This window comes from Mesoplodon bidens (genome assembly GCF_964165515.1).
Source record: "Mesoplodon bidens genome assembly, chromosome: 13".
NCBI lineage: Eukaryota > Metazoa > Chordata > Mammalia > Artiodactyla > Ziphiidae > Mesoplodon > Mesoplodon bidens.
In genome coordinates this window covers 65430759-65455701 of record NC_138169.1, presented here as the reverse complement: position 1 = coordinate 65455701, position 24943 = coordinate 65430759, and the positions used below count along the sequence as shown (strand labels likewise).

At 41.2% G+C, this 24943-nt stretch overlaps 1 protein-coding gene across 3 annotated transcripts in view; it reads left to right on the top strand.

Annotated features, from left to right (window-relative positions):
* The window catches only part of DYM (dymeclin), a 384724-nt gene that overhangs the window by 315146 nt on the left and 44635 nt on the right, over positions 1-24943 (top strand). For all 3 annotated transcript variants that reach the window (XM_081253056.1, XM_081253057.1, XM_081253058.1), the window contains one exon: positions 4006-4119. In XM_081253056.1, the coding sequence (XP_081109182.1) occupies positions 4006-4119 (114 nt within the window). The remainder of the gene's footprint in view (positions 1-4005; positions 4120-24943) is intronic.

Below are 24943 nucleotides of genomic sequence, written 5' to 3'. Positions count from 1 at the left end.
TAAGAAAATTGAAACCATATCAAGCATCTTTTCCAACCACAGTGCTGTGAGACTTGAAATCAACTACAAGAAGAAAAAAATGCAAAAAACCCAGACACGTGGAGGCTAAACAATATGCTACTGAACAACCAAAGGGTCACTGAAGAAATCAAAGAGGAAATTTTTTTTAATCCTGGAGACAAATGAAAATGGAAACACAATGATCCAAAATCTGTGGAACAGCAAATGCAGTTCTAAGAGGGAAGTCTATAGCAATACAAGCCTACTTCAGAAAACAAGAAAAATCTCAAATAAACAACCTCGCCTTACACCTAAAGGAATTAGAGAATGAAGAACAAACAAAACCCAGAGTTAGTAGAAGGAAAGAAATCATAAAGATCAGAGTGGAAATAAATGAGATAGAGACTGAAAAACATAGAAAAGATCAGTGAAACTGAGAGTTGATTCATTGAAAAGATAAACAAAATTGATAAACCTTTAGCCAGACTCACCAAGAAAAAAAGAGGGCCCAAATCAATAAAATCAGAAACAAAAAAGGAGAAGTTACAACTGATACCACAAAAATACAAAGGATCATAAGAGATTACTACAAACAACTGTATGCCAATAAAATGGACAACCTAGAAGAAATGGGCAAATTCCTAGAGATGCACAGTGTCCCAAAACTGAACTGGGAAGAAATAGAAAATATGAACAGACCAATTACAAGTAATGAAATTGGATCAGTCATTTTAAAGCTCTCAAGAAACAAAAATCCAGGACCAGATGGCTTCACAGGTGAATTCTACCAAACATTTAGAGAAGAATTAACACCTGTCTTTCACAAACTATTCCCAAACCTTTCAGAAGAAGGAACACTTCTGAACTCATTCTGTGCGGCAGCATGACCCTGATACCAAAACCGAAGACGTCACGAAACAAGAAAATTACGGCCAACGTCACTGAGGACCATAGATGCAAAAATCCTCAATAAAATATTAGCAAACTGAATCCAACAATACATTAAAAGGATCATACACCATGATCAAGGGGGATTATCCCAGGGATGCAAGGATAGTTCAATATCTGCGGTATGGAGATTCCTCAAAAAAATGAAAAATTGAAATTGAATTGAAAACATTGAACTACCGTATGACCCAGCAATGCCACTCCTGCATATATGTCTGAAAAAAAACAAAAACACTAATTCAAAAAGATACATGCACCCCAGTGTACACAGCAGCATTTTTTATAACTGCCAAGATACAGAAGCAACCTGTGCAACCTAAGCAAACTATGAAAACTTCCCCAATCTGGTACTGTTTAATTTTTCTGAAAAAATAAAATGAATAAAATTTTATTAATTTTATTGATTTATTAATTTGACCCTCAGTAATGTATTAAACTAATGGGGATCATGTAGGTTTTAACCTGCAGGCTTTCCTAAAATTTACTTTCAGTAGATTTCACTTGATAGTCCTGACTGGTTTGGGTGAGATGACCTGTGCCACCAAACTCAGTTCTTACAAATTTTTCACCTATATCAGGCATAAAATCAAGAAGAGAGACATATAACTACAAAGAACTGTTATTGATCAGATACATTGGTGGGGTACTAAGATTCATGGGTTTCATCCTTAACAGACTACTTTTACATGTATTATGATTGTTTCCTATGCAGTAGATGGGGCAACTTTTTCATTTTATAAACAAAGATACTGAGATACACCTAATGATAATCATAGTTACTGACATTTGTGAGCACTTCCCATGTGCCAGGCATCGTTCTTCGTGCTCTGCAAGTATGAACTTAATTCTAAGAACAACCCCATGAGGCAGGCATTCTATTTTTCCTCATTTATAGATCAGGAAACTCAGGCATGGAGATGTTAAATAACTTGCCTAAGTTTATAAGGAGAGTTGGGATTTAAATGCAAGCAATCTGACACCTGATAAGTGCTCCAAACCACTGCACAATTCTACATCTGGAAGAAGTTGAGCATCTTACAAGTCACATGGTTAGTAAGTATCACAGGCAGGACCCAACCTGGGCCTCTGACTTTGAGCAGTTTGTAGTGTACATTACCAGGATGTCTTAAATCCATTTAATTATACATTTGATCAGTGTCTTGTCCCCCAACTACATTGCATCTTTCTCTTTTTTTTCCCTTTTATTGAATTTCAGTTTCTGTACACATTGCGTCTTTCTTGCAGACACCAAGTATCATCTATTTCCTTTGTAAATTCCCTGATTATTTCTTCCACTGAATAAGTTGTCAAGGGTATCATTGGTGTCTTAAGTAAAACACAAAAACTTCAGGTACAACCAAAATTCAAAAAATATTTTCACATAGTTTACTTATTTTACACGTATAAAGTGTCCATTTAAAAATAAAAAAGAGGGACTTCCCTGGTGGTGCAGTGGTTAAGAATCCACCTGCCAATGCAGGGTACACAGGTTTGATCCCTGGTCCGGGAAGATCCCACATGCCACGGAGCAACTAAGCCTGTGCGCCACAACTACTGAGCCTGCGCTCTAGAGCCCGCGAGCCACAACTACTGAGCCCATGTGCCACAACTATGAAGCCCGCATGCCTAGAGCCCGTGTTCTGCAACCAGAGAAGCCACTGCAATGAGAAGCCCGCGCACCACAACAAAGAGTAGCTCCCGCTCGCCGCAACTAGAGAGTCCCCGCGCAGCAACGAAGACCCAATGCAGCCAAAAATAAATAAATAAATAAAAAGAGACTTAATTACAAGTTATGAAAATCAGTTACACTACCTGCTGTGTCTAAACTCTTGTGAACGAAACTTTATCCCAGAGAGCTTAAAATCTGACTTGGAAAAAACAAGACCCATAGGCACATGTTGAAAACCAACCTGTCATGGACAAAATAAGCAACTTGCAAAGGAGCTGGTGCCAGCAAACTGCCTGAGATAAAGAAATGATTTATTTGGAATCAACAGCAGTGTAACCAGGCATTGGCTGCCTTTGTTTTCGCTCATTGCCACAAGGCACAAGCTTGTTAGGGTTCTGGCTCCAGCTGGGTCTCTACTTTCCAGAATAAATCCATTTCAGTGGCATTTATGTCATATCATGCACCTTCCACTAGAATGGTTAGGAGAAAAGTTATTGTGCATTTGAACAATTAATATTTAGGAGAGTAGTCTTGAAAGAAAATCTAGAAAAATATTTGGAAATAACTCTTAGTTAACTTAAAATAATTTACCTATAAAATAGAAAACATGTAAATGGAAATACTCAACTTTTTAAGAAACATAAATTTTTATATTTTTGCAGGCATCTCTGACTATAAACACTTGTCTATAGTGTATAGTCTCTTGAATAAAAAGTGGCTTATGGTCTTCTTGATTTATTAACATTGTGGTTTTTAAGTGATTTCCTAAAAAATGATGACAGTCTTTTAGTTTTTAATGACAAGTGTTAAGAGACAGTGTTATTTCCAAATGTTACTGTGTTAGCACCTTGCTACATAGTTCAGGCTGTACTGTGACATGAAACCAAAAAATTACAGCTTGCTGTTGATTATCCCCGGTGCTCAGAGGTAAGAGTGTTGTGGATAAATTAAATTGATAAATAATCCCCAAAACATCATTTTAGCCATTAGCTTCAAATTTCTTTCTTATTAAGACTTTTTCTGGACAACTACTATTAAGCCTCAATATTAACAGATATTAAGCTTTAGCTTTCTCTTCCTACCTTCTGATGGGTGCTTCTCTCTAAATGAAATATGAATGCAAGGTGAGACAACACAAGAGAGGGCAGAATTCAGGAGCCTGCTTAATTCACAGAATGCATAATCAACCCTGAATATTCAGGGGTTGGCTCTGGTTCAGCCATCAAACCCTTTATACAGAGGACTGATTTAGGAGAGCCAGTGAATTAAAAGCCAGGTCACTCGAAGAAATGGAACGATGATCCTTTGACTACCATGTGAGAAAGGCATCTACTGAAAATACCTCTCATACATCTACTTGTTTAAAAAAATAACACTTTACATTCCAGGTGATCACCTTCTTTAGCTCGAGGTTGCTACAAGCTGGAGCTGAGCTGTCAGTGGAACGGGTCCTGGAAATCATCAAGCAAGGGATCGTCGCACTGCCCAAGGACAGGCTGAAGGTGAGACTGGGGGAAGAAACATACTGTTGTATCACTTGATGTAAATATTAGTGTCTGAGTGGGCTCTATTCAGAATCATACCACTTACACAGCACTTGCGCTGGAAAAGGCTCTCTAAACTTGCGCTGCCTACTCTACTGTATATTGACACACACAACTGTGGTGAAGGATTCTGACAGTTTTCCAGAAGAAATAGCAAAAGGACTGTCTTCACACCACTGCATATCCTGTGAGTAACCACTGTATATACTATGAGTAATTTATATATATACTATGAATAAAGGAGCACCTTATTTTTTTAACCCAGTGAAATAAATACAGTCTTGTAAGTATCATCAGTGGTTGATGGGAGGATGGTGGTGATGGTGATGGCGATGATGATGACTACAACAGTAGCTAATATTTACATAGTGTCTATTCAGTGCTTTTGGGAGGTTCTAAGTGTCTTACATATATTAACCCGATCAATGCTCACAACAACCCTTTGACGGTAAGTAGCGTTATCATCCTAATTTTCAGATGAGGAATCTGGTGCACAGAGAGGTTAAGTAATTAACGCAAAGCCATATAATTAGAAAATTAGGAAACTAGGAGATTCATACCCAGGCCATCTGGCTCCAAAGTCCATGTTCATAATCACCACGCTATTTGCTGTGTGCCCGGGAGTAGCTATAGAACAGGATCACTTTATGGAAGAGGTAGGGGAAATATTGTATTTTGAGGAGGCATTTACATTTGTGTGTTAGATATGTTCCTGAAGTGATCTCATGATGTAAAACTCATACTTCAAGACTAATTTTCCCATAGGAAAATATGTAAGAGCGATATTTGGGGGAAGATGCATGAATGTACAGCATTGTCGCCCATTTTTACCTTAATACTTCTTTTAATTTTTTCCTTCATTACCTCTCATTTTTTTAGAGTACTTGTTCCTAAATGAACAGCACACAGGGTGTTATGGTGAATGTTTGGCCTTCTTCATAGTGTTTTATCACAACTGGCTTCTGTTCCAGAGTTACTGTTTGTGGGGCTCTGTTTTTCAGCACTATCACTAGAGCCGCTGCTTAATGAACATGGTAGGATATGAAAATATTTTCAGCTATAATAACAGAGTTTATAAAGCAACAGCACATTAGTCATAATCACTTGCAGAAGTTCCACTGTCCGTAAACAGCTGTGCAGTTCACGCAGTGCTGAGCAAAGGAGGGGTTTCTGCTTATCAGCTAAAATGGCACCACCATGTGGCAATAGTATAAAACCTGATTACGGTTCACCAGACCCTCCAGCTTTGACTTTACTCTCTTTTCCTGACAACTCCTGAAGTGTAGAGAATTCATATTATTTCTTTTCTTACCTAAAGTAAGACATCTGAGGTCTTTCGGGTTTTTTCTCACTGTTTCAAATTTACTTGAACTCTACCATGTTAACCAGTACAAAAATCCATGATGATTAGACTGGCAACCCATAGGAAGTGATGGATCATGGTGTTTAAGCTAAGTCAAGAAAGAAGTGGAGCTATCAAGAAACCATAAGGAAAGGATAATGCAGAGGAGTCAAGGGAAGGGGGATTTTGATGAGATCAAAGAGCCAGCATGGTAGAAGAAATGGAAATTGTGATTAGAGAGCAGTGTATTTAGACCAAAGATGTTCAAAAGGAGCAGATCTCCATGACAACATGAGTGGGGGACTGAAATGATACAGATGTGAATGAACGTCAGTGTGACTGAGCCAGTTTATGAATTGGAAGCCAAGGATGGGCCATACCCATGGGCATCATAGGCACCCTGGATGATAAGCCATGGGCGGAAAGAAAGACTGAGCCAGATGCTGTAGTAAACGAGAGAGAGGCCTAGGAGTCAGTAGGCGGCAGCTATAAGGAGGAGAAGAAGCTGGTACCAGCCTCATATGAACAGAGCTTTGTACTTAAGGGTAGAAGGATAATAGCCAAGCAACAACAGTGAGAACAAAGAAGACACCAGCTGCACCTCCAGACCCTGAAGGCTGGGGAGTGTGAAAGAACAAGCAGCTTTTACCTCCAAAGGCTGCAGGGGTTTGGGAGTCCTGAGGGGAGAACCAGGTTTCAGTTAAAGAGGTGGTGAAGAGAGAAGATTCAGTGCAGGGACTGAGAGTGTCCCTGCACTGAACTGTCATCCTCACCATGAAATTGGGGTTTGAAAAGGCAATGTAGGGTATGGGAGGCAGGGAAGTAATAGGAGGCTGCATCGGGGGAGAGAAAGTACAGAGAGGAATGGGGACGAAGGTACAAAAGAAGATGGCAGTGACCAATGATGAGGACATATGACATTAGGCTTAAGCTCGCCACAAGGTTCCATCAACACTGAGCAAGTCTTTCTCAAGCGTCTGCTCTGTGACAGTGTTGCTGTAAGTGCTTGGGCACGTAGTGAGCGAAGATCCCTGCCCTTTCAGGGTTCACAGTCTAGCAGGAGGAAACAGACAGTGAACAATCAGCGTAATAAAATAAATAACAAAATGATCTAGGGGACTAGGATGTGATAAATGCTCTGGAAAATACAGAAAAGGTAGAGCAGCTTGAGGAGGTCTGGGAGTATCTGTGAGGTTGTGATGGGAGAAAGTTTTACAGAGAATGGTCCGGGCAAACCTTTAGCCAAAAAAAAAAAGAGGCGAGAGAATTAGGCATGCTTATTCAGAGTAGAGTCCTAAGCAGTAGGAACAGCTACTAAAAAGGTCCAAAGCCAGGAGGATGCCAAGCATGTTGAAGAAATAATGAAAAGAACAAAGCAGCTAGAGCTGTGTGAACAAGGGGAGAGGAACAGGAGGTAAACAGGATGCTGGGGGTGGGGAGGTGCAGTGAAATGGGAAACCAGTGCAAGAGGAGAGACACGATGGGGTTTCAGTTTTAATAGGACCACTCTGGCAGATGTGTTGAGGGTAGGCTATAGAGCAGCAATGAAAGCAGAGAGATCAGTTAGACTATTGCTTGACTTGGACCACGGTGGAAAGGTAGAAGTGCTAACAGAATTCGTCCAAGAAATTGTCTGGTGGGCAGAGGAGTGCACTTAGGCCTTTTAGGAGACAGCTATAGTCTGCATTGATTACAGAAGCTCCAGGGAATGGTGGCTGAACGTAGGTTCTGATGGACTGGTTAGAGAACTGATCTGCAAGTACTGGAAGAACTGTTCATGGAGGTGGATTTGGACTTGGACTAGGCGGTCTCAAGGACAACTTTCAGATGTTGGCTAGCTGAGTCTTTCACCGTTAGATGCCTGGCTCTGCTTTGCTAAATGTTGTGCGGCTCAACAGTATATGTGAGTCGACCTGCTACTAGTGTCTGGAGGCTGTCTGTACTAGACAATTCAGAGCAAACTTTGGAGGCCACACACCATAAGACAATTTGGAAAACTTTCGGAGAATCACCAAAATTGTGAAAGAACACAGGGAGTGATTAAGGGAATTCACAGGATCCAAGCAGAAGAGACTTGTCTTCAAGTACTGGAAGAATTGTTTACAAAAGCAGATTTGGACTTATTATGTGTGGTCTCAGGAATAGGACCAATGGGTAGAAGGAACTTGCATTTCAGTCCCATAGAAGGAAGAACTTTCTAAGAAATGGAACTACAGTTGACCCTTGAACAATGTAGGGGTCCAGGGTGCAGACCCTCCACACAGTCGAAAACCCAGATACAATTTATCATCAGCCCTCTGTATCCACAGTTCCTCTGAACTCACAGATTCAACCAACCATGGATTGTGTAGTACTGTAGTATTTACTGTTGGAAAAAAATCTATGCATAAGTAGATCTACCCAGTTCAAATCCTTGTTGTTCAAGGGTCAACTGTATTTAGAGATGGAATAGGCAACTTCTGGGAAGTGGTGCATTCACTGTCACTGGAGGTGTTAAGAGTAATAGGACAATGGCCAGTTGACAGGGATGCAGATAGGTTCCATCTTGCATGAAGCTCTTATCTGTTGGTACTAGCTGGCCGGCACGGTAAATGGAGAAGGATTCTAAGGCTGAGTTCAGGTGCAGCAGGAAAAGTGCTGAGATCCATTAGCAACGCCTGCCATTGGCAACAGGAGCAGAAAGCCAGGAGCACATGTACAGTTATTTGCCATTCCAATTGTAAGGACTCAAATATCGGTGGGGAAAACCAACTGTGTGACTTTTTTTTTTTTTTGCGATACGCGGGCCTCTCACCGCTGCGGCCTCTACCGCCGCGGAGCACAGGCTCCAGACGCACAGTCCCAGCGGCCACGGCCCACGGGCCCAGCCGCTCCGCGGCATGCTGGATCCCCCCGGACCAGGGCACATACCTGCGTCCCCCACATCGGCAGGCGGACTCCCAACCACGGCGCCACCAGGGAAGCCCCCAACTGTGTGACTTTTAAGAACGTTTCCATTCCTAAGAGTATAATTTTGTCTGTGTATATACTAAAATTATCATTCTCCACAAAGCAGGAAACTGTATAAACTTGTGATAACAGTTTTTACTCTCAGAAGATGCAAGAAATAATAAGGAAATATTATTAATCTGGGGATTTTTTATGACAGAGATCACCTTTCAGTTCATAATAGCAGAGGGCATAGTCAGGTTTGTATGCCAAAAGAACATAAATTGCTAAAAGTTGTATATGGTTCATAACAAGAAAAAATGTAGTTCAAGTGGGATGGAAAACAAATAAAATAAAAAATATTAACTATCCAATCACTGATTGTTCTGTGTAAACAAATATGAGAACTACGTTTGTACTTAAGTATTTGTTTTCAACTCTGTATCACATTCGCCTCCTTCTCCAGTCTCCTCTGCATCACAGAGAAGCACCCAGAGTACATTTCCCAGAATCCTCCTGTCTGCATAGTTCCAAATTGCAGTCGGCCAAGGAGAGGCACACTTGCATGCAATTTGGAAAGCAGAAGAGAAGAAGCCATTATTCTCCAGAGGCAGCTTCTGCCTGGCCTGGTGCTGTAGGCGGCCAGGGTCGTCGATGTCTCCCCAGAGATACTGAGGTTTGCAGCAGCTTGCAGTGAGCTCTTGAGAACCTCCTACTCCAGTGCTGAAGACAGTCTTCTGTCACAGCTTCCCTGATCTTGCCTTTCCAACAGTTGCATAAGCCTCTGTTTTCCTTACAAAATCCTTTATACTCGAGTTATAGAGAGGACCTTCTGTTTTCCCTACCAAACCTGTCAGAGAAATAAAACCCCTGATTGCGAACAGAAAGCAATTTAATATAGGAAATTTGAAAGTCATTGAAAGGACTAAGGAAGCCAACTTCAGCAAAAAAACAGTGCTGGTTTTCAGGAAATCAGAAGTGGCAAGAATGTCGTCACTGATGGTCTGGCCTGCCTGCAGTCATCCATGTGGAGGTCTGCAGGAGGATTGCTAGAAACCACTGTCAAAACGTTTGCTGAAGCCCACAGTCTGCCCACCACTGTTACCAGAGCACCAGTGGCCTCTGTTTCTCTTCTGCCTTCTGAAATACAAGTTCCTCTCCTTGCCACAGTCTAACCCAAAGCCCTTCTGGAGAGACGCTAGGACATGTAGTTTCCAGGCTTTCAGCATGAGAGGGGAAGAAAGGTGCTTGAGTTGCCAACAGCGTGGCATACGATCAAAAGAAACTAAAGAAACAGAATGAGAAGTCCCTTGACGAGCATGGATTTTTTTTTAAAGGATACCTGCAAAAGATAGAAGAATGGTATGTACAGAGGCCAAAAGTAATGAAGTGGCATGAACTTACACAAACGTTGTCAAAGACTCGAATTGGAAGGGGCCTTTGATCCTCTGAGAGGAGAAAGCAAAGAAAATAAGAAATTGTGGGCCTTCAGCATAGGAACAGTGGACAAGATTACATGATTGATTGACTGATTTATGCATTCTCCCATTTTCAAATGCTAGTTTATCTCCTTTAGTGAGAATAATCTCCAACTGGAAAAGAGTATATCCTCTAAATAAAATTGAAGCCTAAGGAGGCAAAAGACTTGTACTCAGAAAACTATAAAACACTGATGAAAGAAATCAAAGATGACATAGGGCTTCCCTGGTGGTGCAGTGGTTGAGAGTCCGCCTGCCGATGCAGGGGACACTGGTTCGTGCCCCGGTTCGGGAAGTTCCCATATGCCGCGGAGCGGCTGGGCCCATGAGCCGTGGCCACTGAGCCTGCACATCCGGAGCCTGTGCTCCGCAACGGGAGAGGCCACAGCAGTGAAAGGCCCGTGTACCGCAAAAAAAAAAAAAATAAAGATGACCTAAACAGATGGAGAAATATACCATGTTTTTGGATTGGAGGAATCAATATTGTGAAAATGACTCTACTACCCAAAGCAATCTACAGATTCAGTTCAATCCCTATCAAACTACCAATGGCATTCTTCACAGAATTAGAACAAAAATTTTTACAATTTGTATGGAAACACAGAAGACCCCGAATAGCCAAAGCAATCTTGAGAAAGAAAAACAGAACCAGAGGAATCAGGCTCCCTGACTTCAAACTATACTACAAAGCTACAGTAACCAAGACAGTATGGTACTGGCACAAAAACAGAAATATAGATCAATGGTACAGGATAGAAAGCCCAGAGATAAACCCACGCACGTATGGTCACCTAATTTATGACAGAGTAGGCAAGAATGTACAATGGAGAAAAGACAGCCTCTTCAATAAGTGGTGCTGGGAAAACTGGACGGCTACATGTAAAAAAATAAAATTAGGACTTCCCTGGTGACACAGTGGTTAAGAATCCACCTGCCAATGCAGGGGACATGGGTTCGATCCCTGGTCCTGTAAGATCCCACATGCCACAGAGCAGCTAAGCCCGTGCGTCACAACTACTGAACCTGCACTCTAGAGCCCACGAGCCACAACTACTGAGCCCGCACGCCACAACTACTGAAGCCTGCACACCTAGAGCCCGTGTTCTGCAAGAAGAAAAGCCACCACAATGAGAAGCCCATGCGCCACAACAAAGAGTAGCCCCCACTCACCACAACTAGAGAAAGCCTGTACGCAGCAACAAAGACCCAACACAGCCATAAATAAATAAATAAATAGATAGATAGATAAATTTTAAAAAGTTGTTTATTTTTTAAAAAAAGAATGAAATTAGAACACTACCTAATGCCATACACAAAAATAAACTCAAAATGGATTAAAGACCTCAATGTAAGACACTATAAAACTCTTAGAGGAAAACATAGGAAAAACACTCTCTGACACAAACTACAGCAAGATCTTTTTTTTTTTTTTTTTTTTGCAGTACGCGGGCCTTTCACGGTTGTGGCCTCTCCCGTTGCGGAGCACAGGCTCCGGACGCGCAGGCTCAGCGGCCATGGCTCACGGGCCCAGCCGCTCTGTGGCACGTGGGATCTTCCCGGACCGGGGTATGAACCCGTGTGCCCTGCATCGGCAGGCGGCCTCTCAACCACTGCGCCACCAGGGAAGCCCCAGCAGCAAGATCTGTTTTTGACCCACCTCCTAGGGTAATGAAAATAAAAACAAAAGTAATTAAATGGGACCTAATTAAACATAAAAGCTTCTGCACAGCAAAGGAAACCATAAACACGACGAAAAGACAACACTCAGAATGGGAGAAAATACTTGCAAACAAAGAAATGCGCAAAGAATTAATCTCCAAAATATACAAACAGATCATGGAACTCAATATCAAAAAAACAACCCAATTAAAAAGTGGGCAGAAGACCTAAACAGACATTTCACCAAAGAAGACATACAGATGGCCAAGAGGCACATGAAAAGATGTTCAACATCACTAATTATGAGAGAAATGCAAATCAAAACTACAATGAGGTATCACCTCACACCAGTCAGAATGGCCATCGTCAAAAAATCTACAAGCAATAAATGCCAGAGAGGGTGTGGAGAAAAGGGAACCCTTTTGTACTGTTGATGGGAATGTAAATTGATACAGCCACTATGTAGAGCAGTATGGAAGTTCCTTAAAAATACTAAAAATAGAACTACCATATGATCCAGCAATCCCACTACTGGGCATATACCCTGAGAAAACCATAATTCAAAAGGGCTCATGTACCCCGATGTTCATTGCAGCACTATTTACAATAGCCAGAACATGGAAACAACCTAAATGTCCAGCGACAGATGAATGGACAAAGAATATGTGGTACATATATACAATGGAATATTACTCAGCCATAAAAAGGAATGAAATTGGGTCATTTGTAGAGATGTGGATGCACCTAGAGTCTGTCATACAGAGTGAAGTAAGCCAGAAAGAGAAAAACATATCATATATTGATGCATATTTGTGGAATAAAGAAAAATGGTACAGATGAACCTATTTGCAGGGGGAATAGAGACGTAGACATAGAGAACGGACATGTGGACATGGGGTGGGCGGGGAAGGGGAGGGTGGGACGAATTGGGAGATTAGGTTTGACATAAATACGCTACCATGTGTATAATAGATAGCTAGTGGGAACCTGCTGTATGGCACACGGAGCTCAGCTCAGTGCTCTGTGATGACCCAGATGGGTAAGATGGGGTGGGGGAGAGGGAGGTCCAAGAGGGAGGGGATATAGATATACATATAGCTGATTCACTTCATTGTACAGCAAAAACTAACACAACATTGTAAAGCAATTATACTCCAATAAAAAAAATAAAATAAAACTTAAAAAAAAAAAGAATGGGGGCTTCCCTGGTGGCGCAGTGGTTGGGAGTCCGCCTGCCGATGCAGGGGACACGGGTTCGTGCCCCAGTCCGGGAGGATCCCACATGCCGCGGAGCGGCTGGGCCCGTGAGCCATGGCTGCTGAGCCTGCGCGTCCGGAGCCTGTGCTTCACAACGGGAGAGACCACAACAATGAGAGGCCCACATACCGCAAAAAAAAAAAAAAAAAAAAAAAAGAATGGTATAAGCGCTGCCAGCCTTTTTCATCTTAAGGCTCAAATGCACAGTTTCTCACGGTGCTGGCAGATATAACCTGTGAGTAAAATTTGAGAACTCAAGCTCAACAATAATACTAATAATGCTACAAGACACTTTTCTAAGCGCTTTATAGCACTATGAGTTGATGCTATTCTGATTTTCTAGACGAGGCAACTAAGGCTCAGGGAGGTTAAATTACTGCCCAGATGCAAAGCTGGGCTTCAAACCAAGGCAGTCTTTCTCCAGAGTCCATTTTGTTTACCACTGTCCTGTACTATCCCCTTCTGTGCCAGTAAGACCGCACTAGGATCGTTAGGTTCCATCTGAGCATCACATTGGTAAACCAAGATGTGTGCACAAGCAGGAAAAGTTATAGTAAAGAGCCTGTAGGTCACATAGGTGAGGAGTAGGGGATATATAACCTGGAAAAGAGAGAAAAATATAAAAACTGTGTTCAGCTACTTTAAGGATTATACTGTGAAAGAGGAATTAAGCTTCTCATTTTATGCCAAGGGCAATGGGTAGTTACTGAACAAAGACAGGTATTAGTTCCACCTAAGGAAGTGTTTTCTGATGGGTAAAGTTGTTTAGCAGTCCATATGGAGCTTCATGAAGTAGCGAAGTGTCGTATTCACGAAAAGTTCTGGATGGTAAATGTAAAAAGAGCACGAGATGACAAACGAACTCAAATCTATAACATAGGGGGAAAAGATTGAAAGAGTTCCTGTTAATAAAAAGTTACACAGGGGCTTCCCTGGTGGCGCAGTGGTTGGGAGTCCGCCTGCCGATCCAGGGGACGCGGGTTCGTGCCCCGGTCTGGGAGGATCCCACATGCTGCGGAGCGGCTGGGCCCATGAGCCATGGCCACTGGGCCTGTGCGTCCGGGGCCTGTGCTCCGCAACAGGAGAGGCCACAGCAGTGAGAGGCCCGCGTACCGCAAAAAAAAAAAAAAAAAAAGGTTACACAGGATGATCCCAAAGATGTCTTGCAATTCTTATGAGTCTAGAATTCTGTCTTCTAAAATTCCATGAAGAATTTTTGTAGAGCAGTGCTCTAGTAACGTCCTTCTACTATTTAGAGGTCAAGCCCTGTTGCTCCCTGACAAGGTCTGGAGCCCTTAGGCTGCAATTCTAGACCATTCACAGTCTAACCCCAGCCTGCCATTCCAGTCCTTTGCCTCCCTACTTCCCATTACCCCACCCCCACCCGGTGCTCCAGCCGAGCGGAACTATCTCTGTGCCTTCTTCCTTCCTGCGGTTTTGGATTTACTGACACAATTTTCTTTTCCCAATATACCATTCTCCCACCTTTGCTTTTTGCTTACTCAAATTCTAAGCATTCATTGAAGCCCTTGATCAATTTAAGAACATTTAGGAAGCCTTTTCTTTTACTCCTCAACCTACCTGTGCCTCCCTCCTCTGAATATCCATTGCATTTTATATTTACATTTTTGGGGACTCCCCTCCTCTTCTACCTTGTATGTAGTTACTTAAATGTTTTCTCTCTCCCACTCACCTGTAACTTCCTTGAGAATAGGGGTCATGTCTTAGTCATCTGCATCCCTTTGATGTCTGGTACCTAGGAGTTGCTCAGTAAATGTAATAAGTAGATGAATGAAAAGCTCACTTTATATATGCTAAAGAGGAAATGGGGACTTGTTAGAATTCAAGAGTTCTGGAGTAAAATTTTCAATCTCCAGACCTGCTTTTCTAATTTTTATTTTACCATCCTCTTTGCAATTTTAATTCACTTAACTGTCTCTCCCTATATGTATCAGGCACTGTTCTAAACTCTGGATACAGCAATGGACAAAGTAGACAAAAATCCCTGCCTTTTCATAGAGCTTGGTTTTTTGTTTTTTTGTTTTTTGTGGAGGAGATAGACAATGAGAAATAAGTAAAATATTTGCTTTTTTTGTACACTAATATTTTTTATTTTTTGTTTTCTTTTTTCTTCTTTTTTTTAATTGACATATAGTTGATGTGCAATATTATATAATTTACAGGTGTACAATATAGTGATTCACAATTTTCAAAGCGTATACTCCATATATAATTATTATAAAACATTGGCTATATTTGCTGTGTTGTACAATATATTCTTGTAGCTTATTTTATAATATTTGCTATTTTAGGTAGCAGTAAATAAGAAAAATAGAGGAGGATAGATAACATTGGGAAGGGAGCAGTTTTAGATAGGTTGTCCAGAAGAGAAGATATTTGAATCGATTCCACCTTGATTTTTTTTTTACATCTTATTTTAAAATAATTTTAGACTTACAGAAAAGATACAAAAATAGTAGAGACAGTTCATGTAAACCCTTCATCCAGGATCCGCTGATGCTAACAACACATATAACTACATATAACTATAGTACAATTATCAAAACCAGAAAATTAACATGAGTACAATACTCTTAACTAAATTACAGGCCTTATTTGAATTATACCAGTTTTGTTTTGTTTTTTTCTCCCAGTATTCTTATTTCTGTTTCAGAATCCTTTCCAGGACCCACACTGCATTTACTTCTTGTATCTCCTTAGTCTCCTCCAACCTGAGACTGTTCCTCAGGCTTTCCTTATCATTCATGACCTTGACACTGTGGATGTGTGCTGGTCAGTTATTTTGTAGAATGTCTCTCAATTTGGGTTTTTCTAGTGTTTCCTCATGATTATATTGAAGTTATACATATTTGGCAAAAACACCACAGAAGTGGCATTGTGCCCCTCTCAGTTCATCATATCAGGAGGTACCTGGTGTCAGCCTCTCTCATTGCTGTTGATGTTATCCTTGATCACTCGGTTAATGTGGTGGCTACCAGATTTCTCCAGTGGAAAGTCACTGTTTCTCCCTTTGTTATTGATTACTATCTTGGGAGTGAGACTTTGCTAATATCCTGTTTCTCCTCAAACTTTTGCCTTGATTATATCATTCATCAGTGGAGGTGCCCTACACAGTTATTACTGTGGTGTTTACCTAATGAATGATAATTTTATATTCTGTAGATTATAATTCAATATTATCATTTATTTATTTTGTTGCTCAAATTGTTCTAGCTTTGGCCAGTGGGAGCTCCTCCAGGTTGGCTCCTGTATCTTCCCCAGCCTCGGAGTCAACCATTTCTTCAATGAGCTCTGGTCCCTTTTTTTTTTTTTTTTTTTTTTTAATATTTAGGAAACAAGACCTGGGCACTAGGCCCCCCCCTTTTTTTTTAAACTAGCTGCTTTTTTTTTTTTTATTTGGCTGCATCGGGTCTTCGTTGCTGCGCTCAGGCTTTCTCTAGTTGCAGCGAGCGGGGGCTGCTCTTCATTGCGATGCATGGGCTTCTCATAGCCATGGCTTCTCTTGTTGCAGAGCACGGGCTCTAGGCATGCGTGCTTCAGTAGTTGTGGCACACGGGCTCCAGTAGTTGTGGCACGCAAGCTCAGTAGCTCCACAGAACGTGGGATCTTCCCAGACCAGGGCTCGAACCCGTGTTCCTTGCATTGGCAGACGGATTCTTAACCACTGTGCCACCAGGGAAACCCTAGGCCACCTTCTTCTTAGAACTTTCTGGACCCTTCCACTCGCCTGTCCTTTCCCACCTCCTTTCTCTTCTGATGACAGTTGCTGCTTCCTCACTCTGCTGTTATACCCAGGTGCTCTTCTTTTGTATCTCTACCTCCCCTATGATAAACCTTAGCTCCTCTCTTTTGGATTGTCTCTCACTAGTTTTGTCTTTAGTCCATTTTTTTCCTACTGAATTCCAGTCCCAAATTTTATTTCCTAATTCCTTTAGTGAACACTCCTGGCCCAAGAGCCACTCCACAGGCCATAGCAGATACTGAAAGTTAATTTTGTAGTTCACTATAATACTTACTTAACCTTAAAGCAAAATGAATTACAGTGTACAGCCTATATGTTTGAATGTTACTGTGTTGTTCATTTATTATACTATGTTCGGAAAGAAAATGCCCTTTATATTTGAGACAGTAAAATATAAATGAGAAATATAACTCTTGGTTTTTCAGGATTATGGCTAAATAAATGCAGAAATTAATTGATCTGTGGGAGGTCCCAGACCAGTTAACTCTAATTTAGAGCAAGATCCCAAGGTCATGGGTAAATTCTTTAGGTGGGCCGGTTAATTTTGTTCAGGAACATAGCAAGAAATTGAATTCCTGACTGCAGCTTACCATCTCACTCTGTGGTTGCAAGAGGGACAGATGATGGAGGATGGATGATTCAGTTTAAAAAAAGAGACAGAGAGAAAGAAATCCGTCCTGGGTACTAGAACAGAAACCAAAATTACATTTACTCACAGATGGTGAGTTATCCTCAGTTGGTTTAAATGATAGCACATTATTACCACAGATGTTTCTAGAAAAAAACACTGTTTATCTTTATAATCAAGCCTTATCTCAATTATTTTAATCATCTTTTGGATTGTTTATAATAAAACGAGTCACTTAAAACCTCTAGAGTTTAATTCACAGAATTCTGCTGTATCTAAAGTTGATTGAAAATTCAAGCTGTGTGTTGAATAATATTTGTACTATACCACATTACAGAACATTATAGTCTTTTGGGTGGTTCACTAATATATACTGATAAAATAATTGTCGGGTTTGTATTAATAGCTTTGTGCATGAGATTGATGTAAAAGAGGTTGTTTCACATTGGAAATGCTTTTTAGTAAGGTCTTTATGAAAGTGTAGAATTGTGTACGCACTTACTGATTTGTTCTTTCTTAAAATATAAATTAAACACTTGGAAATTTTAGAACGACCTTTTGGGTTCTTAAGAGAAGCACAGTGCCTCTTACTCCTGAGACATTAGCCAGCTAATGTCAACTGAAGAAGATGAGCCAAAAGTTTTTGAAGTTTCCTTTGAGTTGCAGCACTGAAGCCAAATTTGTAGAAGACTTATTCTTCCAATTTTGGGCAAGTAAACATTAAGATCTGGAAGCCCATGACATAGTAATTGACTTTCAACCAAATAAAATATTTTTCAATCGAATGTTATTTGACATAGCCTTGTAAAATATTTGTGTAATATCCTGTGTGGGAATATATACTCTTTGGATAAATCTGTCTATACAGTTAAACAAGTTGGCTATTCAGAGTAAATAGTATTAATATCATTCTAAACATCCTCTTCTTACGGGTATTGCGTGAAGTCTGGGAAAGGCAATACCAGGTAATTAGTTTTGGGGGGACCCTCCTGCATAAACAGAGACATAAAGAACAGGCTCTGAAACCCTAAGATGCTTATTTCTCCTTTCGAGTTTGGAAGGAAATAAATAAAGTTAGTGTGTCCTCCAGGAGGTCAGTTAGAAGATGCAGCTCAAAGTTCTCACTGTCTACGTCCACAGCAGGGCCTGCCCCCGGCTCCTGTTTGGCCTACTAGTGAGCATTTGGAACGTCATGATGATGGGTCAGAATTCATCCACGTCTGTGCAGGGTCTCAGCCACCATCACACCACCTCGTACGTAATGATGTAAGGGTTCCTGGACCCCTCTTTTCTTCGGTTTAGTGAATTATCCATGTCTTTGAGGATTAAGAACTTTGCCATATCTAGTGTTTGAAACTCAGGTCATGCTTTTCAGGGGGAATGAGCCAGAAGATAACTTCTCTTTTAGTGTAAATAGGAAACTAGGGAAAATAGAAGTTACTGGCACTAACTGAACTTTTCATTTCATTCACTTAAGACACTTGACAAATCATAGGATTCGAGTGGCTAGGTGGTTTCACACTGAGTGATTTTTAAAGCCTTTATTTTATATCCGCCTTTTAGAATACTTTCATGGTTGTTGTTGCATAAAGAGAAATATAGAAAGTTGACTGAAATTTCAAGAGTTTTTTCATAGCCTCTTAATATCGACTCGCTTAAAATCTTCCCCCGGCTCCTATTAGGAGTCTCTCTCTGTTCCCAGCCTAAGTGTCTTTCGTTTCCCTGTCAGTTCTCTGTCTCCAGAGCAGAATACTGAGTGCCACTGTGGTGTGCCCACCTCCCCTTAGACGGCCCCACCTCAGGGTCCCACAATAACCAACGCTCATGTCCACGGACACACTTTTCTGCATCCTTACGTGTGCGTTTCCACCCATGGGAATACGACTAGCCAGCCTCCTCCCCTGGGGCTGGGACCTGGCAGTAGCCCTCCAAGTGTCTTCTGATGTCGGCTCAAGTTTAAGAAACACAGCAGTAGATAATCCCCCAGACACACCAGCACTCTCCACCCTTAAGGCCTCTGCTCGGGCTTCTCCTTCTGGCCTCGATTGCTTTCCCCCAGCTCCCTGCACACCTCACCCCTGCACCTCCTTCAGGTCTTTACTCACATGAGCAAATGAAGCCTCTCTCTCAGTGAGGCCTGCCTGACCTCCTTGTTTAAATTTCACCACTTCCTGTCCCCCTAATCCTACTCTAGGTTTCCCTTTTCCACAGCATTTATCACCTAGCATGCTATGTAATTATTATTATTCTTTCAGATAATATAAGCTCCAGGAAGGCAGGGCTCTGCATATTTTGTGCACTGATGTATCTTAGGTCATATCTGGAACATAGTGGGTTAATGTTTGCTGAATGGAAGAGAGAGAGGCAGAGAGGAGGGGAGCTGTTGACCACTGAATGATGGTCCCAGATGCTGCTTCAAGTAAACATTGTTTTTTGGAGAACAGCTCTCCACAGACTGTTGCAAGGTCAACTTTCTTGCCAAAATATTATTAGAGAAGCTAAGTTAAGAGTGGAGGCCCTGGTCACTTTGCTGAAATAGTTACATTTTTTTTAAGCTTATAATAATTGTTCCACGCTCATGCATTCTTATAGCTGCAAAACCCTGGTCTAAAGACCTCCACTTTAGGGCTTCCCTGGTGGTGCAGTGGTTGAGAGTCTGCCTGCCGATGCAGGGGACGCGGGTTCGTGCCCCAGTCCGGGAAGATCCCACATGCCGCGGAGCGGCTGGGCCCGTGAGCCATGGCCATTGAGCCTGCACGTCCGGAGCCTGTGCTCCGCAACAGGAGAGGCCACAGCAGTGAGAGGCCCACGTACCACAAAAAATAAATAAATAAATAAAAATAAAAATAAAGACCTCCACTTTAGTACTCCTCATCAGTAAGTTAATTACTATGTAAATTGGCCTCACTGAATTTTTAATAGTTTCTCAGGGGTTCTCTTCTTGGCTCTCACCTGCCACGATTTCATTACAGTTCAAGCAGAGTAAAATATTCTGATTTATGTTATTAGAATAAAGTTTCTCAGGTGACGTTATTTTATTCTATTTCTGAGTCTTTCTTGGAGAGTGAAGAACACGCTGGAATTATCAGGCTCATATGAAGCCTTTTTTTCCCCCTGTTTTAAAACTCATTTCGGACTTTTTTCCCCTGGCTGTTTTCTCTCTCTCTCTTTGAAATATTGTTATCTTAATTACTTTTTACTTTTAGGTGGCGACTAGGAAGCACTAAAGCATAAAAGGGACAGCTCTGTGCTGGGCTTCTCTCCTTAAAAGGGGAGACAAGCACACTCCTGCCATTTCCTTCAAACCCCAAAAGATCTCTGCAGAAGTTTGACCAGCAGAGTGGTTCTCTCTCCCGTTTTAACCCTCCTTGAGTTTCTTGTCCACTAAAGACAGAGATCAAGTCCTACTCATGAGTTATACCAGTGCCTCTCATGGAACAGTAAACACAATCATAAATGGTTTCAGAAACTGCCAGAATAATGCTGGCACCTTATTTTTAGGACCATTCAATCCCATATAAGGATTATAGTATGAAATACATGACCTCACATGCACAAATGCATGTGCACTCACACACCCCCGCACACGTGCAGGGTGCCGTTCTAGCTTTCCAAGTCACCGATTTTATACATTGAGAAGGAAGCAAATGGGAAAGCTTAACCAAGGACAGGACAAGACAAGGACTGTAGGAAGCACCACTGGAAAGCAATTATACTCCAATAAAGATGTTAAAAAAATTTTTTTTAAAAACCAAGGAAATGATGGCTAGGGTTAACAGTAGCCTTGATAGGATTGGAACTGTTTTATCTTCCTTTCCTACAAAAGACAGAGAACTTTCACTTCATGAACCTTAAAACAGAAGATTCCTTTTAAGTAGATTTTTGACATGTAACCCAAATATGAGAATTATCACCATTATTTTGTAAATTAAACAAATAGTAGCAAAAAATATTAAAGGCTATGGTCTCTTAAAATGTCACATCTGCTCTTTTTTTTTTTTTTTTTTCCTAATATTTAATTTGGTTGTGCCGGGTCTTAGTTGCAGCTCCAGGGCTCCTTAGTTGTGGCACGTGAACTCTTAGTTGCAGCATGCGTGTGGGATCTAGTTCCCTGACCAGGGATCAAACCCAGGTCCCCTGCATTGAGAGCGTGGAGTCCTGTCCACTGAGCCACCAGGGAAGTCCCAGCATCTGCTCTTTAGTCTGACTTAAGTATCCCTCTTTGGACTCAACTCCTTTTTCTTTGTCGTTCATCATCTAGTTACATTTATTGAGCACTTGCTCTGTGCCAGGCCCTCTGCTAGGTATTTTTTTTACAGGGGTTCTCATTTAGGCTTCCCAACAACCATATGAACTGTAAGGATAATTTACATTTTGCAAGTGAGGAAACAGGCTAAAGAGAATTTAGAGATAAGAGAATGGCTTGTCCAAGATTATTTCAGTCCCTCTTATCTTTGAGCCATAAAGAAGCTATTCTGGGCTTCCCTGGTGGCGCAGTGGTTGAGAGTCCGCCTGCTGATGCAGGGGACACGGGTTCGTGCCCCGGTCTGGGAGGATCCCACATGCCGCAGAGCAGCTGGGCCCGTGGGCCATGGCTGCTGGGCATGCGCGTGCGGAGCCTGTGCTCCGCAGAGGGAGAGGCCACAACAGTGAGAGGCCCGCGTACCACAAAAAAAAAAAAAAAGAAGCTATTCTTTCTTTGAAATCTTAAATTTTTGTCTCCTCCTGCCTCACAAACCCATTGCCTATTAGATCAATTTGTTTAACCTAAAGCATTCATAATATAACTAAGTTCTTGGTTTTGACAGTATCTGTATACAGTGTTGTAATCTTTGGAATGTTTGAACAGTTATACCCATTGCTACTTCAGGGAGTATTGGAACACTCTTAGGCTTTTCTCATACATAATAATGAAACTGCACTGCACACGCAGTGGCTTCATGTCATATTTACTTTTAGAATAGCCATTCTTCATAAGCAAACTAACTCTGGTATTTGTTACAATGTCTTTCATTATTTCTGTTTAATTAAACATACGGTAGATTTGTAAGCAGTTTACAGGATATTTTCTCTTCCTTTCAATGGGCAAGAATTAGATTAAACTTAGTTTTTACTTTGTGATCTCAAAGGGTATAAAAATTTGGTCTTTATTACAAATCATTACATCTTGAATATAGTCATGAAAACTAAAACTCTTAACTGAAAAATGATAAATATTTGATTTTTCTATAGCAAAACATTTTTGCCCACTTCTCCAAACCGTGGTTTCCGATGACCGAAGGACACAGGTTCACAATGCAAGGTTTTCTCTTCTCTAGTTATGGTGCGCGGGCTCCAGAGCGTGTGAGCTCTGTAGTTAGTGGCACATAGGCTGTCTTGTTCAGGCTCAGTAGTTGTTGTACACGGGCTTAGTTGCCCCGCAACATGTGGGATCTTAGTTCCCCGACCAAGGATTGAACCCACGTCCCCTGCATTGGAAGGCAGATTCTTTACCACTGGACGACCAGGGAAGTCCCTGTCTCTGCTATTACTTTTGATAGAATTATTTTCTTTGGTATAATCAGAAATTTGTGATTCACAAACTGAAATTTCCTAAAAGAGACTCTACTATGTAGGTTGAAAAATAGAACCATTTACCATTCTTCATCTGTCCCAATCTTGACTCTTCTGTTAAGCTGACCATATGAAAGTTACTGAGATTGTTTCATTGCCTCTACAATTACTGTTCAAGTCATTTATTGCAATCCTTACAAAGTATTTTGTAATCTGATTTATACCAAGAAATAATGGCTCTCAGATAGTTATAGAACTGTTTATCTTTAATGGATGATAAGTGAAAATTGAATTATTTCTGATAAAAAGAGTGAGTAACAAATTACGTATAATAATTTGTTCTGTGGGTTCTGCTTATTTTATTAGTATTCTCAAATCAGCTTTTCTACATAGTTTTTTTTTAAAGTAAAAGAATAGGAAAATTAAATAATTGTATTGATAGTTGGTTCTTATGATTTTCAAAGGGATGTTTTTTTTTGTTTGTTTCGTTTTTTGCGGTACGCGGGCCTCTCACTGTTGTGGCTTCTCCCGTTGCGGAGCACAGGCTCCGGACGCACAGGCTCAGCGGCCATGGCTCATGGGCCCAGCCACTCTGCGGCACATGGGATCTTGCCGGACCAGGGCACGAACCCATGTCCTCTGCATCGGCAGGGGGACTCTCAACCACTGCGCCACCGGGGGAGCCCTCGAAGGGATGTTCTTAATTGAGCATATATCCCAAAAGTTTCTGAAAACTTTTAAGGTGATATAAGGCTTTTTAAAGAAACCAAAGTCTTATTAAACACTAATGTAATTCATTACACACAGCAAAATTGGTCATTTGAGGGAACAAAACTGCTTTTGTTATGATGGCTTTCATTTCTGGGGTAAGTTGGAAGGGGCAGTGATTGCCGCATATAACTAATCACATCGAGGTAGCTGGTAAGCATCTGACCATACAGTTAGAGTTTTTTTGTAGAGGGTTTGTTGGTTTTAGAGGATTCGAGGGCCTAAAACCCTGACATAGTTTTATGAAGGCTGAATACAATTGATACTTAACAGTGAGTTTGAGACAGTTAATTAACTAATGTAACAATTTTTGTTTTCCTGTCAATTCAGCACACCCAGTTTCTTTATAGCAGCGGTCCCCAACCTTTTTGGCACCAGGTACTGGTTTCGTGGAAGACAGGTTTTCCACAGACCAGAGGTGTTGAGGGGAATAGTTTCAGGATGACTCAAGCACATCACATTTATTGCGTACTTTATTTCTATTATTATTACTTTGTACTACATAATGAAATAATTATACAGCTCACCATAATGCTGACAGGAGGCGGAGCTCAGACGGTAATGAGAGGATGCAGAACGGCTGTAAGTACAGATGAAGCTTCACTCGCTAGCCCGCCGCTCACCTCCTGCTGTGCGGCCCGGTTCCTAACAGGCCACACAGATGGGTACCCGTCTGTGGCCCAGGGGTTGGGGACCCCTGCGCTATAGGATTCTTGCCTGGGAGCTCTGAGGGCAGTAGGAAGTACCTCGGACAGTGAACACTAATTGGTAGAAATCTAATCCATTTTGAAACTTGGAAATATTGATATGGTCTTTAACCCAAGCACAGCTTAAAATATGAATTTGGACAAATAGTTGAGGGGATTTCCTAATCTCTGACTGATACAGTGCCAATTATTAGATTGTGAAGATCACTACCCGTATGCCGCTCTTGAAGAAAACCTAATATACAAAAACCCCAACCTTTAAAAATGATAAGTTATAGACTAATTCGTTGTGTTCAGGAAGGATCTTGGCTCACCAAAAAGATTTCTCACAGGATCTTTCAAATAGAACTGACTCTGTTACATTTAAATAGGGAAGAGTTTTTTTTTAAGCACTTAAAGTCAGCTTTTCTCTGGCGCTAGGTAAGTTAAAGCAGACCTGTGTTTAGTATCAAATTATATTTTTGCTCAGTGAGATTGGAAGGCATATATTTTATACCCATTTTCAGAAGTATGTTGAGTCACAAGAATAGTAACTAACTTGTTCATAGTCATACATCATACCTAGAATGTAGCCAAGTTTCCATCTACTGATAAATCCACCACCACCCCTTTTTTTTTTTACTTTTTTAAATTGTGAGAAAGTGAATATCCATGTAATCACTCTTCAGAACAAGAAATGGAACATTGCCAACAGCCCAG